The 18,287-nt window shown below is 45.7% G+C and overlaps 1 protein-coding gene across 1 annotated transcript in view; it reads right to left on the bottom strand.

Annotated features, from left to right (window-relative positions):
• The window catches only part of kcnd2 (potassium voltage-gated channel, Shal-related subfamily, member 2), a 144,193-nt gene extending 133,349 nt beyond the window's left edge, over window positions 1–10,844 (bottom strand). The window contains exons 1-2 of the mRNA XM_079493794.1: window positions 10,215–10,844; window positions 8,361–9,553 (exon numbers count right to left, since the gene is read on the bottom strand). Of these exons, the coding sequence (XP_079349920.1) occupies window positions 8,361–9,472 (1,112 nt within the window). The 5' untranslated portion in view covers window positions 9,473–9,553; window positions 10,215–10,844. The remainder of the gene's footprint in view (window positions 1–8,360; window positions 9,554–10,214) is intronic.
• Between the last annotated feature and the right edge of the window lie 7,443 nt (window positions 10,845–18,287).

The following is an 18,287-nucleotide window of genomic DNA, read 5'->3' as shown; positions in this document are numbered from 1 at the left end:
GACCTAAAATTTGGATTAATTAATTAATTCAATTGATTAATTCATTCATTCATTCATTCATTCATTCATTCATTCATTCATTAGATTAATAAATTAAGATTTATTAATCTGCACTGCATGGAGAGGCACTGGGGGGGACACTGGGGAGGCACTGGGGAGGCACTGGGGAGACACTGGGGAGACACTGGGGAGACACTCAGGGGGACACTGGGGAGGCACTGGGGAGACACTGGGGAGGCACTCAGGGGGACACTGGGGAGGCACTCAGGGGGACACTGGGGAGGCACACGGGGGGACACTGGGGAGACACTGGGGAGACACTGGGGAGGCACTGGGGAGAAACTGCAGCCACTGGGGAGACATTGGGGAGGCACTTTCTTTTTTTTTGGTTCAGCTTAGCATGGCGCGATTTATTTCAAGCATGGCGCAGCGCCATACCACTAACATTGTGCAGGAAACCCGATATACTAACATTCATCTCCATTTGTTTCCCATAGCCTATTGTCTCCCAAGAGTTGTGCACTTTGCCTGCCTTCTGCAGTTTGAGCTTATTTAATATTTACTGCAAGGTGTAAACCGTGTGTGTGTGTGCGCGCGCGTGCGTGCATGCGTGCGTGTGTGTGTGTGTGAGAGAGATACAGTGAGCATGCATGCATATGTGTGCTTGCATGTCTTGCTTGACGTGCACCATTTGCACAATGCACCGGCTCCCTCTGTTCCACACCATTTGAGTGGAAGCAGACACGCAGACGGCAACAAAACACCCCAGTTAGGCATTGCTCCAAATTCACCTTGACATCCATGAGGAATGAGTCTGGACTTTAGCCAGCGACACGCAGATGATCATTCCCTCTCGCACACAGATACAGCAACGAGGCCAGGAGTCTGTATGCTGTCTGCCGCTGCACAGCACATACGTTGCACAATTATTCACTGCCTTTGGCAACACAGAGCGCGGTACACTGTTATTGATCTCCTCACATCAGAAGAACATTTGGGATTATAGGTTGAAACCAGAGAAGTTTTCCGTTGAGGATCCATTTGGGTCCGTTTGTACGAGTGAACACTCGAGATTCACTGTGTAGAGTCCCATTAAATCCCCTGCCAGTCTCCAGCCTGCTGCTTCCCTTCAGTCTGTTGCAGAGACCTGGTCCGGTGCCTGATCCCTGCTGCTTCCCTTCAGTCTGTTGCAGAGACCTGGTCCGGTGCCTGATCCGGCGCTCCAGTCGAGGTCTCGACCATGGCGCCGGGTTAATCAATAGTCCAAAGACCATACAAGGAGTACAAGGGGCAGGCGGACACAAGAATGAATCTCTCGCTCTCTCACTCAATCTCCCTGTCGCTCCAGTGCCCTTCATCAACCTCCACTCTATCCCCTGGAAGGTTCCAAACTTTTCCTCTCTATTCCCCTCTGTTCCCCCCCCCCCCCCCCCCCTCTCTCTTTCTCCTCTCCCTCTCTTGTTCATTGCATCTCATTTTCTGCTTGACTCCCTGTGTCTTCTTTGTTTTTAATAGTTTTAAAAGTTTGGCAATAACCATTCGCATTTCCAAATGAAACAGCTCTGCTACTGGAGTTGCTGATCACTCTGAACTGCAGCGTTCCGCTAAGCGTCTCTCAATGCTCATCTCTGCTCTCCTCACACAGACACAGACAGAAGCCATATCTTCACCACTCAGCTGACTCTCTAGGTGGCTTTCCAAGGCTCCTATTTAAAATAATCACATTAGCCGCACAAGGTAACTAGGATATAGTGAGCGAGTCGGCACATACAGAGAGAGAGAACTGTGTACTGATCCTGACCCATGTAGTACTGCATTCCATTAGCACCTTTTGAAACCAGATTTAACATTATGTCTCTCCAGAGTTGGAAAAGCGAAAGAATGCGTGTGAGACACAGAGAGAGAGAGAGAGAGAGAGAGAGAGAGAGAGAGAGAGAGAGAGAGAGAGAGAGAGAGAGAAGATACAGAAGTTAGACAGCATGGGATGAAGGGATAAGTAAGACATGAAATGAGATGCTAAGCAGGGTTGAGGGTGCATAGATGAACAGATGGGCACAATACTCCCAGAATAGCCCTGAACTTGATGAAACTCTATAACACCACAGGCACTTTAAAGCTACCAAGCATGTGATTTGCATCCGGTATTGCTTGCATGCGGCAAAATCAATACATTTAACGGCAATACCAGCAGGCGTCTCAATTTCAACTGTGCACCGGGGGCAGCGCTCGCTTATCTGTGATCGATTTGTGTTCCTGCTCGGTTCTGAAAACACCCCTTGAACTGCACCCCTTCTGCATAATAATAACCCCCGCCCACACAAACACATCAATAATTTCCAATTTTCCCACACATGACACATATAGCCACAGCTTGCATTTCTTAGGCCCTGTTGTCTTGCTATCACTACATTTCAGTTTCCATGGCTGAGTGCCAGCATGTTAGCGCATGATTAGATATCATTACTAATTCACGCTTTTCTCATTGATCTCATCCAAAGACCTCCTGAAAGAAGGTCTCTCTCTCTCTCTCTAATTAGCAGGCAACAGTGCAACACTATCTCTCTCTCTCTGTTTCTGGCACAACAGCGCCACTTTTGCCCCTACTGGTACTCTAAACATCGGGACAGTCATATAGGTTAGGACATAGTCACATAGGGACATTGCTGTTCCTTGGAGTGGTTGCACCACTCAAAAATAAAAATCTTACTGAAGTTATGATTAAAACTGTGGCTGTAAGGATGCACAATGTTGTTTTCAGAGTTATGGGAGGAAAGACTCTTTTACTGATGCCACATAATTTTTGTGCTCTAAATTATATCCCTATTTGACTGTTGCCAAACAGCGTAAAACTCTGCGGCATGAGCGTACGGATCTTAAATGAACTGTCCAAGTGATATACAACATGAAGTCATAGGTTGGCTGTGTAACACAGACAAAGTATCTCCCGATTTTTTCCTCCTCATGGTAATCTATCAATTTTCTACAAAACGTGGAAGAAAAAACTACTGATGATTGTGCTGGAAAGCCAGACTCGCATGTCTCAATAAGACAACACAAACCTGAGTCAACTAATGTCAAGACTGACAAGACTTAACTACCGGTACCCACACACACGCCTTCAGGGTGAGGTGTTGGCTCAAACAGCCTCTATGGAAGATGGCTTCTTACATGGTCATGAACCCAACAATCCAACTCATAACTCATAACAGTAACACCCTTGTGTTATTTTACAACAACACATGGCAACAGGAAACTTCAGGTGTTACAGATCAGTGAGTCTCCGTCCTCAGCTGCTGCAGAAGTCATGTTCATATCTCAGAAAACCTCCTTTTAATTTAAAACTATGAGTTCTCTTAAATGAATAATTATTCCAGATCTCCTCAACATGATAAATCCCTGAGTCCATGTATGTTTCCACCCAGTCTTGGCAGCTGGCTGTGTGTCCACCAAAGGAAAATCTTTCCCACTTAAAATGCAAGGCGCTCACCTAAAAATGCTTCCTAATCCCAGAGTTGAAAATATATCAGCTCTCGAGCACAAAACAGTCAAAAATGCAGCTCTTCCGTTGTAAACAATTTAAAAAACATACATAAAACAATGTCTTGGTGGACATGTCACGGACCCATAGTTAAGTATTGATAGTCTCATATATGGATCCAATAGGACAGGTGTGCCCGTTTGACATTCTACTATATGAGGCTGATTTCATTCGACCTAAGGCCTTTAGGCAGAGTACTGGAGCATGGCAGTAATTACACTGGGGTCACATTTCTCCACATTAAAATCACAGCGTGTTTAAACTCCCCACTTAACGTCCACTGTGTCATCACACGCCAGCAACTATGGATGACTGAATGAGAGAACTGAATGTGTGATATACATAACTCTACAAAGTGTGGTGTGTGTGACAGACAGACAGCATCATACAACCTCTTGTCAATTACTCCGGTCCCATCACCATGATTGTGCTCATTTCTGGGATGAAACAGGAAAACGTTATGGGATGTCGACTTCTTTCCATCTATCAACAAATTCATGTTTTAGAGCATGGCACCTATAGCATGGCACCTATATGAGTGAGCCGTATAGAGAGTCTTTTCATTTCTCACTCTCGTACTGTATGTATGTTCCCCACATTGTGTGTGTCTGTCTGCAGCCAATCTCAAAAACCATTAGACATAGCTGCAGATTACACAAGGAAGCCACGTTGTTATTAGACTCCGTCTTGTTCCCTTATGTCATAATCAAGGGGAATTATCTCAACTCATTGGTGTATTTGCTGTATGCACTGCGTTGGTTGCACTCCGGTTCCCCCAGAGTTCTGTACTAGACCTTCTACTTTTGTCCCTTTGTTTGCACCAAATCTCTATGCCAAAAATAGCCAATCTACAAGATTGATCAAGAATAATACAAGGAGATTCTCTGGCCACCATCCATGCTGTGGTCCAATTGCAGGGTCATAGCCACTGAATAGCAACTCGTAGAGCTTATTAGCGATTCAGTGCTTGCTCAAGGACACTTCAGCAGGGCAGCCAAGGGGCCTGAACTTTGAACCACACCTTTTTTCTGTGTGTGGTCAGCTGTTTTCCATTAACAGACTTTAAAGGTGAAAGTAAAGGTGGACACTGTCGTCCACCTTTTGGGTCCATTTGCTTCCAGACTCCTCAGACTTAAAACCAACTCTAATTTACTGATGTTACTGTGCCTTGTGACATCTCTTTAAGCATGGAGAGTCGAGACCTCAATTGCTGACCCTTCTCCATTCCTGTTTCAGTCTCTCTCTCCCTCTCCCTGTAACTCACTAGGTTGTTTTACCAGGTTGGATGTAGCGGCAGCAGGGAGGTCAACCCAGTAAATAATAAATGTCTGCTGCAAGGCTGGCCTCTCTCTAGCACTGCTGGAGGATCAGTAACTCGAGATTCACAAAACCAAAACTAGGTTATCAGACCCATAAATGACACGTGCGTGCGTGCACCACACACACACACACACACACACACACACACACACACACACACACACACAGTGTACTAGACCTTCTACTTTTGTCCCTTTGCACCAAATCTGTATGCCAAAAATAGCCAATCTACAAGATTGATCAAGAATAATATAAGGAGATTCTCTGGCCACCATCCATGCTGTGGTTCAATTGCAGGGTCGTAGCCACTGAATAGCAACTCGTAGAGCTCGAGATTCACAAAACCAAAACTAGGTTATCAGACCCATAAATGACGCGTGCCACACACACACACACACACACACACACACACACACACACACACACACACACACACACACACACACACACACACACACACACACACACACACACACACACACACACACACACACACACACACACACACACACACACACACACACACACACACACACACACACACACACACACACACACTCTCTCTCCATGGGAGCTAATCTGTTTTCCAGTCTTGTCACTTACTTAACCAGCACAGAGTTAACATCTTTATTCTATTAAACTACTCGTAGAGAAACTTCATTTTACACCCAGTTAGCCAAGACCAGCCAATCACTCACTTACTGTACAAATGACAGCAGGTACTAAAAGTTACTGCTGAATGCTTCTACAGTGACAGTGAAAGGATACTCATTAGGGCTGACAAGTAGCAGTGTTCATGGCTAAGGGGCCAGACCATAGAGTATATATATAATAGAGACTGAACTGGCGCGAAGCTCCGCCCCCCCAGCTATTCATGTCAGTGGAAGTTGCTCAGTGGCGTTTTGAAGCACCCGGAAGACTGCCGGAAGTCCCTCCCAGGACCTCAACTTTGAGGTCCTGAGTGACGTAGGGCAACTGAGCGCTCAACGTTAAAGCCCAGCTGCACGGGGTTTCCCGGTCATGAATCCACGGGTCCGCCTGTAGTCCCTCCTCCTACCACTAGGACCCAGAGCTTCAACGTTGGAAAGTCTGCCTGCCCCCTTGGGCCAGACGCCCCTATAGTGTTCACCTCCATTTGCACTGCATACACATGCGGGGAATAAGAAGGTCACCGGTTCTACCCTTGGCTCGCCCATGCAGTGTGTGTATGTTCAAAGTGTCCCTCAGCAAGACATTGAACTCCCATCAGCTCCCCCTTGTGTGCTCAATAAAGTCACCTGAGCAGTCATCAGACGTGAAGCTGTAGGGGTCCAGCCAATATACGGTACCCTTTCCTTAGTTTCCACAGTAATGTACAATGTCGATCTAAGTTATTTTTACAGAGAGATTTTATAATGCACAATTTATTTTTTCATAAATAAATACAGATCACAATATTCTCCCACCAGCCTCCCTGACGTCACAAGTTCCTCTTTGAGTCCGTTATCCTTAGTTGTTCTCCAATCCCCCTTTTTCTTGCTGGCTTCAGCACTGACAACTGCATGTCTTGACAGTGAATGAGCCAATTTGAAGCAGAGTGATTTAATTGGCCCCGCTCACTTAGACTAAATCCACAAATGAGTCAATTAGAAGGACCGCTAAGGGGCCAGAGGCTCATGACAAAGGGGGTTAATCTGGAACATGGATGGACCTTGTTCATGATCTCACAAATGTGAAATCACAGGGCTGCAATGTATAACAGACACAGTACTCAAACAGGCACACACACTCACACAGCCTCTCTCATATACATTACACACCCAATTCCTCGCTCACCCAGGCTAGGATGAAAAGCACAGTGGGGGTCTGGATAAGCATGGAGCTAACAGGATGAAGGACAGTACAGCGGGGAACTGGGCTGGAATTAAAGCCTCCATCATTGGTCACGCAACTGGCTCAGTGAAGCTTGATGATTACATTGCAGAGACACACTGTCTTAAAAACCTATAGTAGACCTATAGGTTAGATGAGTGAGAGGAATGGAATGGAAGGTTCACTGAGAACCTTTGTCTCTGCGTATTTTTTTGCTATTGATTGGTTGTAAAGTTGGTCATTTAATAATTGATGCTTGCTTACATGTAAGTTGCCCCTTATAAGAGTGACGGCAAAATGCCAAAACATGTTAATATGTACACAAGCATGTAGAACACATGTAAAATTGCTCAAGTCTGAGGTACCAGTTTGACACAAAGCAAGGCCTTTAAATTGGACAGCACATTTCATACACAAAGGCAATTCAACGTGCAACAATACTTTGTTGGCACAACGTACACAACAAAGTGTACTGTAGTGTAGTGTATATATTCACAAGAAGTAATTTGAACCCTACCATTATTATTCTGATATCTCAGCCACTATGTACGCTTTCCATGTGTATATCCTGGGGTTATTAGCATTGTGTGGTGTTGCAATGTGTTTCACTGGGTATTGTGTGATAAGCTACAGTGTTTGTGTGGGGGGGGGTCCTACTGAATAGGACCAGGTGCTTGTTTGTTTACACACCACCACAAAGAGTCATTTAGCTTCTCTTAACACCTGTCAGGGTCAGGCCAATGGGAGCACAACACACACACACACACACACACACACACACACACACACACACACACACACACACACACACACACACACACACACACACACACACACACACACACACACACACACACACACACACACACACGATTATCATCTAGGGTGCAAATTAGAAAGAATAGGTGAATTATTGATAGTTAGAAACCCAAATGGGCCCTTATGGGTTTGTAAATTTGTCCGTTTGGTTCCATTTGTACTTACATTTACACTGAGGAATGAGGATTATACCGTGCCTAATTCATAGGAAACGGGGTCCTTGAAACTAAAAGGCTGAGAATGATCCCTGTGTGACTGTGGACACACACCACACTGCTCATCGCCATAACAAGTCAGCACCTTGGACAGTTCCGTCCGGAGGAGCAAAGTATTCTATTCACAGTTCACGTTTCTGTTCAGCACCACGGACAGAGAGCCTGGTTCACCATTGGGAGCAAGTTTCTGCACAGTGGACGGACGGCATACAGCTTTGAAAAAGGCGCAGTAGGCCTACGATTATATTGCAGCTTCAGGAGCACAATAGCTCCACAGGTGGTCTGTGCAGACCTTTCTCTGTGCGTGCAAATTTTGTCAAGAAAGAAAGAAAGAAAGAAAGAAAGAAAGAGCAGCAATGCACAGAAAAATAGAAGAAACCAAACAGGGTCATACAAATAATGGTGAATAGTGACATTTTTTTCTGGCAGAAGTGCTTTAAGCCCCCCTTCAAGGTTGTTTTATGTGAATGGAGGTTGCAGCTGAGCCATTAGAGCAGAAAGTACTTGTGCACGGCTGCACGCACAAGCCCACGCACGCACACACACACACACACACACACACACACACACACACACACACACAGTCACACACACAAAATAGGGTCAGCAGCACCTACCCCAGAGTTGTCATGGTGACAATGGTGTACCAGAAGGCAGCTGGGATGCTGGTGAACTTGCTGGCCGAGGAACCCTTCTCGGCATAGAACATGACGGTGGCGAAGATGATGATGGCCATGGTTAGGGAGAAGAGCAGGAAGCCCAGCTCCGAGGCGCAGCTCTTCAGCGTGTACCCCAGGATCCGCAGGCCTGCCGAGTGCCGCGAGAACTTGAAAATCCGAAAGACGCGGAAGACCCGCAGGGTGACGAAGGCCCCGCTCACCTGGTCATTGTCGGTCATGACCAGGCCGATGTAGTACGGCATGATGGCCACCACGTCGATGACCGACATCACACTCTTGACGAACCTGTAGCGGCTCGGCGCGGCCATGAGGCGCAGCAGGTACTCCGCGGTGAAGATCATGACACAGGCCGTGTCCAGGCAGAAGAAGGCCAGTCCGTAGCGCTCCCCGCACGACACCTCCTTCACCCGGTTGACCGCCGTGCCACACGGCACCGTCTCCACCACGTTGGCCATCACCGACACGGCGATGAAGAAGCCGGTGACGTAGTAGAAGACCAGGGCCATGGTGCTGGTGTGGGGGTTCTCGAAGGCCCGCCACATGGTCTCGCGGAATGACATGTCCGGGTCCACGATGTCGTTCTGCTGCTCGCTCTCCTCGTCGTCCTGGATCCGCTCCTGGTTCTCCCGTCGCCTGTCTTTGTACTCTTCATAGCAGCAGTCCCCGATGATCTCGGGTATGATGCCGAAGAACGCCAGCTCCTCGTCGTACGCAGAGATGCACTCCTGCCGCGGGTAGTGGAGTTTGCCGGTGCGGTAAAAATTAAGGACGTGCCTGAATATGTCGGGGTCGCGGTCGAAAAAGTACTCATTAGTTTCCTCGTGGAAAAAGAAGTCGCGCTCGGTGCTTCCCAGCAGGGTGTCCGGGTAGCGCTCCAAAGTGTTCCGCCACGTCTGAAACTTTGTGCCGCTCACATTGAGCACGATGAGCCCGTCCTGCGTTCGCCTCCTGTCCTTGGGGGGCACTGGCATGGGCGCACTCGCCACCGGCATCCATCCTATCGCCGCCGCCCTGGCAAACGGTAGCCACGATGCTACTCCCCCTGCCATGCTGAGCCGCTGCCTGCGTCCTCTCTCTTGAGTTCCGCTTCGGTTAGAATATCACTGGACAACTGGGCGCCGTGGTGGCATCTGAACCGGCAAAAACACACACACACACACACACACACACACACACACACACACACACACACACACACACACACACACACAGTGTGTTAAATAGTGGAGTCGATCTGCAACAGATGAACCATGATGTTTAGAAATCCAGCTGACTTTATCTGAACAACCATCCATAAAACACTATTGCAGTGGATGCAGGCTATCCCTCTATTGCCACTGCGAACAATTTAAAATAAATAAAATGAAATAAATCAAAACCCTACTAACTACAGCAAGAGCGCACATAACACAAAATAATCATCCTAAAATTAGGCTATGAGGAATATCTGAAATATTGGGGCTAGTATAGAGTAGCGCGCGCGCACGCACACGTTATAGTGGAGTCGATCTGCAACAGATGAACCATATGAGGTCTAGAAATCTAGCTGACTTTTATCTGAACAACCATCGAAACATGGCCATAAAACAACACTTTTGCATTGAATGTAGGCTCTATTGCCACTGCGAACACATTTTAATAAATCAAAACCCTACTAACTAGACTACTAGAGTAAGAGCGCACAACACAAAATCATCCTAAAAATGTGACTATCAGGAATATTTGCGCAAAATAATAAAACAGTAAACTAACGTTATCCATAGAATTGCGCATGATAGAAGGACAGCTTACCTCTAAATAAAAGTGACAATTTGAGTTTCATAAAGATACGGATTTATCCGGTTCAAATATCCTCTTCAGCTCTCGCTTTTTTCCGTACGGTTGTGGTTAAAAATGAATCCTCCAATTCCAAACCATATGATTCTATTCATCCCTTGGCTGTAAAGACACTGGCAACAAGTTTAACACCAAGGTATTTCCGCGCTCCAGACCCGAAGACAGACAGCCGAGGACATGTTTTCTAGAACCCCGTTTCACTCTCGTGGAGGAGAGGCGAGGGGAAACAGCACAGTCGAGGTCCTTCCTGGTTGTTGAATGTCCAAACCAAACCAGTGTGTTGTGTGTGTTTTAGTCCAAGAGAGAAATGACAGGGAACATATCCACAAGGCAAGCCGTGCGCTAGCGCTGCTGTAGCCTACTTAAATCAACCAAAACGCAATGCAGGCAACCGGCCGGGGGACGTACATAAAACACAAACTACGGCGAAGAGGAGGAAAACAACGGGCTGAATTCGCAGAATCGTTTTAACGACCGCAACAAATGTGCCCGTGGATGTCGGCTCTTTCTCCTCCCCTCCTCTCGTGACACAGCTTGCTTTTGGAGTGGAGAGAGAGCAACTGGATGCAGCTGCAGCGGAAAGACTGTCCCCTCTCTGCGCGTCACAGTCGGGTCGCGCTCCCTGAAGGGGGAATTTGGACTGAGTTTTGGATTTGAAGTAAAAAAATATATACATATATAAAATATATATATAGTTATCGACTATACACCGAGCAATGTCTGGCGACTATGGTCAGATAGGTCTACATATTAGCTGGTTCATAAGTTACGCAGGCCACTTATTTTCGCAGCTGACAAAGATTGTGATTAAATCACACTTTCAGGCGCACCACTAGGCGGAGGCAGTTCGCTCGTGGCGCAGGTGCATACACTACAGAGAGAGGTAAAGGAAAATCCAAATATCCAATCCATATAAACGAATACATCTTCTGATACCATACAGGTGGACTGCATACAGTTAAGAAAATCCGATCATGATCCCTGGCATGTTGCCTATGCTGGGCACTGGGCAGTGGTCCAACAACCACATGGCACTGGAGATGAGGGAAGTGATATGGTCAGACATTCTCCTTTGCCACAATTGGCCAATGTCTGACCCGGCCGTTTTTTTTATTTTGTTGATTACTTTACCGTGTCTTCCTTTTGAGGTTTTAAAAAGGTCTTAAAAGTCCTTTCATTGTCACTGCCCACTTTTGCCCCCCCCCCCCATGTCATTTGCCAGGCAGGCTCGACGGGTCACTTCACTGTTATAAGGCTTACTAAGACACAAAATCCTTCAATGTGTTAATGTGTACAGTAGCCCCAATACGTTCCCTCAGTCCCTACGCTCATTCTGTAGCTCAGCCCCAATATACGTTCCCTCAGTCCCTACGCTCATTCTGTAGCTCAGCCCCAATACGTTCCCTCAGTCCCTACGCTCATTCTGTAGCTCAGCCCCAATACGTTCCCTCAGTCCCTATACACTCATTCTGTAGCTCAGCCCCAATACGTTCCCTCAGTCCCTATACGCTCATTCTGTAGCTCAGCCCCAATACGTTCCCTCAGTCCCTATACACTCATTCTGTAGCTCAGCCCCAATACGTTCCCTCAGTCCCTATACACTCATTCTGTAGCTCAGCCCCAATACGTTCCCTCAGTCCCTATACGCTCATTCTGTAGCTCAGCCCCAATACGTTCCCTCAGTCCCTATACGCTCATTCTGTAGCTCAGCCCCAATACGTTCCCTCAGTCCCTATACACTCATTCTGTAGCTCAGCCCCAATACGTTCCCTCAGTCCCTATACGCTCATTCTGTAGCTCAGCCCCAATACGTTCCCTCAGTCCCTATACACTCATTCTGTAGCTCAGCAAACGTTCCTTTTGGAAACCATGCGCCGTTTGTGAACCGCGGTGGGAGCGGGCGTGGATGTGACCTCATCTCGGAGCTACAGAATGAGCGTAGGGACCGAGGGAACGTATTGGGGCTATGTGTACAGTAGACTAGGCATTGATTACACCCATCCTGTCATTGGCATGCACTTGCAGCCTCATGTTTGTACTGATCTGGCATGATCGCCCTGACTACCAACTTTACAGCTGGTGAAATTATCTTCAATTATGTCTACATCCCTCCATCCTGATCCTACCATAACAACCTGTTCAGAAAATGATCATAAATGGGCTCATAAATGCATGGAATCAGACGCTGTTTGACATTTCAGTCCATCTGGGTAGAAGAAAAGACGCTTCAGTCCCACAGCTGGGGCGACGTGCGTGACATGGCCTTGTGTGCCATTTTGAACGTCCATAATTTGGCTAATGGATTTGTCCCATATTTCCAAAGCGACCTTTCTGATGGCTGATTTAGCTGACAATTACCAGATCACTTTCTACGTTTGGCTGCTCATAAGCTTCCGTGGTTTCCTGACCTTTGCAGATGAGTTCTGTCATGTGTACAGTGCCCCCCCCCCCCAGAACGAGACACAAGACAACTTAACATGGTTCAGACAGCTGAGGTAGAATCGACTGTAGCTGAGTTTTAGTGAGGCCGTCTGGGAATCGGAAGGACACATACTCGCTCTCTGGGACACCCAGTCTATGTGTCCCTGAGCAAGAAACGTAACTTGACTACTCCCCGGTTGCCGTACTGTATTAATGGAAGACACTGCTCCTAACACTCTGGATGGGTAAATGCAGAGGACAAATTCTATGCATTTGCAAATGTACTGTAGGACATACATACCCCAATAACAATAAGGAGACACAATTACTGTTTACTGTATGAGAGAGACAGACAGACTCACAGACAGACAGACATGACACATACCTATATATCAATGTTATTTACAGCAACCCCTGTTTAATCAGTCTGCATTCTGTCATTTCTATCGGGATACATCCCCATTTACGACAGCCTGCAGCTGTAGTCGCAGATTGTTACACACATACACTCCCTTTTTCCCTTGTTTTTCTTTCAATTTAGAGTATCCAATTAGTTTTTTACCCCTTTTTCTTCCCAATGTAGTCGTTATGTCTGTGTTGTTACTGCTGTTGTATCCTACTGGTGCACCTGCCAGCGAGGAGCCCCCTGACTCATAGACATAGAAAGGTATAGACGACTCCTTCGGCTCTTGGGCGTGTGTACTCAAGTGAGGGCAAGCTTTCCCGTTGGTGCTTCACTAGTCTCGCATTGCCATACAACTATTGCGAGAGGCAACAGTCTGGCAGAGACAGAAGCTTCCGCGTGCTTCACAGAGCAGATGTTGGGGTCTGACAAGCCAATCAAAGACGTGCTTTGATTGGCCAGTAGTCAATAATGAGTGGCAGCATGGCGTAGCCTTGCCTTCCGCACTTCTGGTGCACTTCCAGCGCACTTCCGCCCTCACGTCGATCGATACACGTACCTCATAACCCGCAACCGCAACCTCTGCGGTTGTGGGCAGGGACTTTACCACTGCGCCACCCGGGCACAAATATACATACAGTATGCTCCCATTCTACCAGCAGTACAACCACAATCTAATTACCAATCAGCGGCTCCACTGCTGTTGGGGGTCTTGTTTAAGGGCGTACTAGTCCTTGTTGAATGTTGCAACTCACAAGGATCATGTGGTAAGTGAACTGGTTGAGCCACCAGGCACCCTCCAATGAGGTTAGACAATGTGTGTGTGACTGACTGGGAGTTGCCACTGCCTTGCGTACCGTCCCGGGGCTATTTTCCACCATGCCTGCACTTCTCTCGGGTGTTTGTCAAGCACTCTCTTATCCAGAATACATTATATGTGTATCATGCCTTATCGGCTTCTGTCTTTCTGAGCACTTATTGTCTACACACTCATTCAATCCTAAATCAAAAACTTGGCAAGCATACTGTATAATGCACGCACGCACACACACACACACACACACACACACACACACACACACACACACACACACACACACACACACACACACACACACACACACACACACACACACACACACACACACACACACACACACACACACACACACACACACACACACACACACACACAGAGAAAGCGAAGGAGCGAGAGACTACACATATCAATCACCTTTCATTTCCAAGCCTTCAGTCCAAGCCAGAGTCCGTCTTAGTCAGCCATTGTAAAACACAGATCAGTCACTGGGCTGACGTTTAGTGAGAAAAGAAAGGTATATCACTATTTAACACGAGTGTAACTTCAATAGAGGAGGTCATGTTGGTTCTCCTAAATCACTGTGAAGGAGGGGGGGAGGGAGGTATGAGGGTGGGTGGCTGACAGAGTGAGTGAATGTATTTACATTAAGGAGAAGGTCCCTATGTTTGTGCCGAGATGTCAATCAATACGGTTGATTGATAGACATTTCCTGAGCTAATTGTGAGTATATGGTGCAGAGCCAACGCTGTGGAGACAAGCGTGCGTGTGCGTGCGTGCGCACACGCATGTGCACATGCCTTTTTTTCTATTCTCGGTCAGTTCCTATATGCACAAGCTAGCAAAGTAATAAGTACCCCATTTATGGAAGAAAGGATCTCAAATGGTCTGTGGATGGAGGAATGCTTTTAGGAGACAGCAGTCTTTTAGGGAATACCCCAAACTTGCTGAATCTGTAATAATCTAATCTAATAAAGCCAAGCGGTCGAGCCAGAGGGTTCATGGGGTGTCAGCTGAGTCTGTGTGCATTTCTGTGAGTGATCACCAGCTACACTGACAGTCTTTTCAGGAGACCCTTTTCAGGCATTTATCCTCCCATCTATTCAGCATTAGTACTGTGAAGCTCAGCAACAGAACAGCTCCACAGGGGGCTGTTATCTGGCTGAGCCTGCATGTTCTCACATCTTCAGATGAGATGAGATGAGATGAGATGAGATGAGATTCATTGTCAATGTACAGTACAAGTACAGTACAGTACAGCGAAAAGTATTTTCGCATCTCACCAAAGTGCAAAGTAATAAAGTATAGTAAATGCAGATATGAGCAGTAGTCATTAAATAAAGAAATACATAAGTAAGGATATATGAGTAGGAAGGAATAAACATTAGATATTATTGACCATATTGCACATAGCCCAATGCACAAAGTTCTAGACCAAGGTCCAGAGATCATGGGGCTCTATTTTCGTTTGAGCATTCTAAATACACTATTTGGGGATTTAGCAGTGGGGGAGGGGCGTTCCCGCACTAAAGTGGCTATTTTGTTCACCTGTCTAAATCCCTAAAACACCACCGCTACCCGTTACATTATGCATAGGTGTGGTTTGGCTATTACGATAATGAAACCAATCACCATGCCACATGCCATTGCCATTGCCAACCCCCGGGTCGGACAGCGGATGACTTGCGGGCCGCGTCGCGGGTAACAGCGGCGGCGAAAATGGAACCCTTAGTACCTTAGGCTATGGCTACAATTATAAACGTAGATAGCAGAGAAAAAGTTAATCACTACCTCCATTAGAGGGTTTAATATGAATGCACCGTAAATAGAGCCCAGGTTCCTATGAGAGGCGAAATAGGGCAGGGTGAAATAGGCCAGGGCACCCAGTATTGTAGCAAGAGGGGGGATTAATAACAAGCATTTCTTATGGTTGTAATAATGCCATTACTCACTGCTGACATGACCACTCTCACAGCCGTCTAGCTGGCAGCAGCACACGTCCACTATGTCCATCCAGCCAATTCAGTCAGTTATGGCCTATAAGAGCTCTGCAGTCCCCAGACAGATATGGCAAGCAGTTCCAAAGATGAAGATTATACTTGCACTATCCTAATCTTGTGTGTGGTTATACTTATATTTCTTCCCTTTAGTGCTACTCTATTTTATATACTGACCAATTGCAGTAGTGCAGTTTGTCGCTGGAATCAATAATGTTGTGCCATGTTTGCAAAATGTAAACATAACATTTATTGGTACACAGGCCTGATCCTGAGGGAAATTCAGGTGTTATCATAGCAGCTCCACAGTAGGCATGAAACCTGTAAGAGTAGAGAGATACAAAAATCACCTGTGTAAAGTGAGGGGCGCATCATCATCCAATTACATCATGTCGGCCAATGACGATTTGCGTCCTCACCTTCTTCAATGTTTGAGTTTACTGTTTACACAAACACTGTTTACACAAACACTTACAAAAAAGTAAGTTAACACTAATTTAAAATCAGGTCTGACCTGGACATCTGCACTTGGATTAACAGGGTTAGCCTAATGTATGAGCCATTCATAGATATACCGGTATGTATCATTCACACATACATTATCAACAGTGGATATGATATGATGTGATATACTATGTACAGTGGCAGCCAGCTACAGTGATACGTATATTCAATCTATAATGAATATAGTGGAGCAATATACAATCAATTGACAGTTCAATATTTACAGCAGTTAGCCTAAGCAGGCCTCTGATTGCATGTGTATGATGATGTATGAGCTAGCTGTACGTCCCAGACAGTAGCAGCCCATAAGCAATAGTGCCAGGGTGAATAGCATTTATGAATGCACCAAGTATAACCCACATGCAGTACATGCAGACTGGTCTCCAGCTCACTGCTGAAATGTAGAATGAAGATGCCTATACATATAATGATGATGACCAACAACACTTTGCCCTTCAGATCAAACTTTATTTATGTAGCACATTCCGTATGAAGATTAAAGGGTTGCACTCAGGAAGATCTTCATGTATAGGCCTATCTCACAGCATTTCCCCGCCCCCTTTCCACGCCCCCTTTTGGAGCTAGTGGTGTTATTTTTTTTGCGTTCCATAGGCTTCCATGTTAAAAGAGGTATTTTCACAAGCCACAAACTACCGTTTTGTAAAGGTAAGGTTTATTCTACTTATTTGAGTTGTTATACCATTGTGTTTTCTTCATATTATTATCCGTCTTTGACATTTTAACATTAGGAAATGTACTTAGATTCTCCAGAGAAAAAAAGTGTAAATGCCTAATGTTAAATGACACCACTATCTACCGGAAGTGGGCGTGGAAAGGGGGCTGTGAGATAGGCCTATTGCTTAATTTAATCATTAATTTGTCACGTGTCCGTCTTTTGCAGGGCAACTCATTGTGCTTCACAGAAAAGAATACTTGAATGGACGGAAAGACACGAATAAATAATAATAATAACTAGAAAAGTCGAAATTTGGAAAAATTGCAAAGTGTGGTTGCCGCAGTCGCGTACATAGGCCCCTCCCTAATTTTGAAAATGTATATAACATCATCATCATTCAAATTCATTAAAAGTAAATAAAATAAAAGAACTGCGATAATAAGTAAACCTAAGTAAAATAAATGCAAGAAGGTGCATGTGTCTTAAAGAGGGAGTGCCGTGATTTTTGTACTTTTTCCGTTTTGTATGTGTCTATGGAGTTAACATTACTCTAATATACCCCCAGGTGTGGTTATAATATTCAAATATGTCTTCCCTGTGTATTTTTAGCTATAGTGTAGATTCTTGTACCTACATTAAATGCCATTGACAATGAATGGAGACCTGCCTGGAGCATGAATTGCTCATGCAACAGGCAGACCAGACAGGAGAACACTACATTAATCATCAGGCCTGCTAGTAATAAAACCATGCATTAACTTTTCAGTATCAGTCTGAGATATGGTTGAATATAGCAATATTCATACAATGGTAAAAAGATACTTTTCTGAAGAGTAGTATTTTAGTGCACTCCATTTGTCTTTGTCTACAGATAGATATGATATGATTATTATCATAGAGGGTTCCAACACTAAACTCATTGGGTATTGGGCCGTTAAAGGGAAACCTCACCCTTTTTGCAATGTTATGTTGCATGTTAATGACGTTTAGAAGCTTTAGAACACTTTCCTGGGGGTCTTTATGTGTGTAATATATGGTTTTAGATATTTTAGATTTCAGCAGTGAGCCCAGTGTCTCTGATGTCATCATAGAGTATATAAAAGGATAGAGACTGAACTGGCGCGAAGCTCCGCCCCCCCAGCTATTCATGTCAGTGGAAGTTGCTCAGTGGCGTTTTGAAGCACCCGGAAGACTGCCGGAAGTACCGTCT

Source organism: Electrona antarctica, assembly GCF_951216825.1.
Source record: "Electrona antarctica genome assembly, chromosome: 23".
Classification (NCBI taxonomy): Eukaryota; Metazoa; Chordata; class Actinopteri; order Myctophiformes; family Myctophidae; genus Electrona; species Electrona antarctica.
This window is presented reverse-complemented; position numbering and strand designations above follow the sequence as displayed.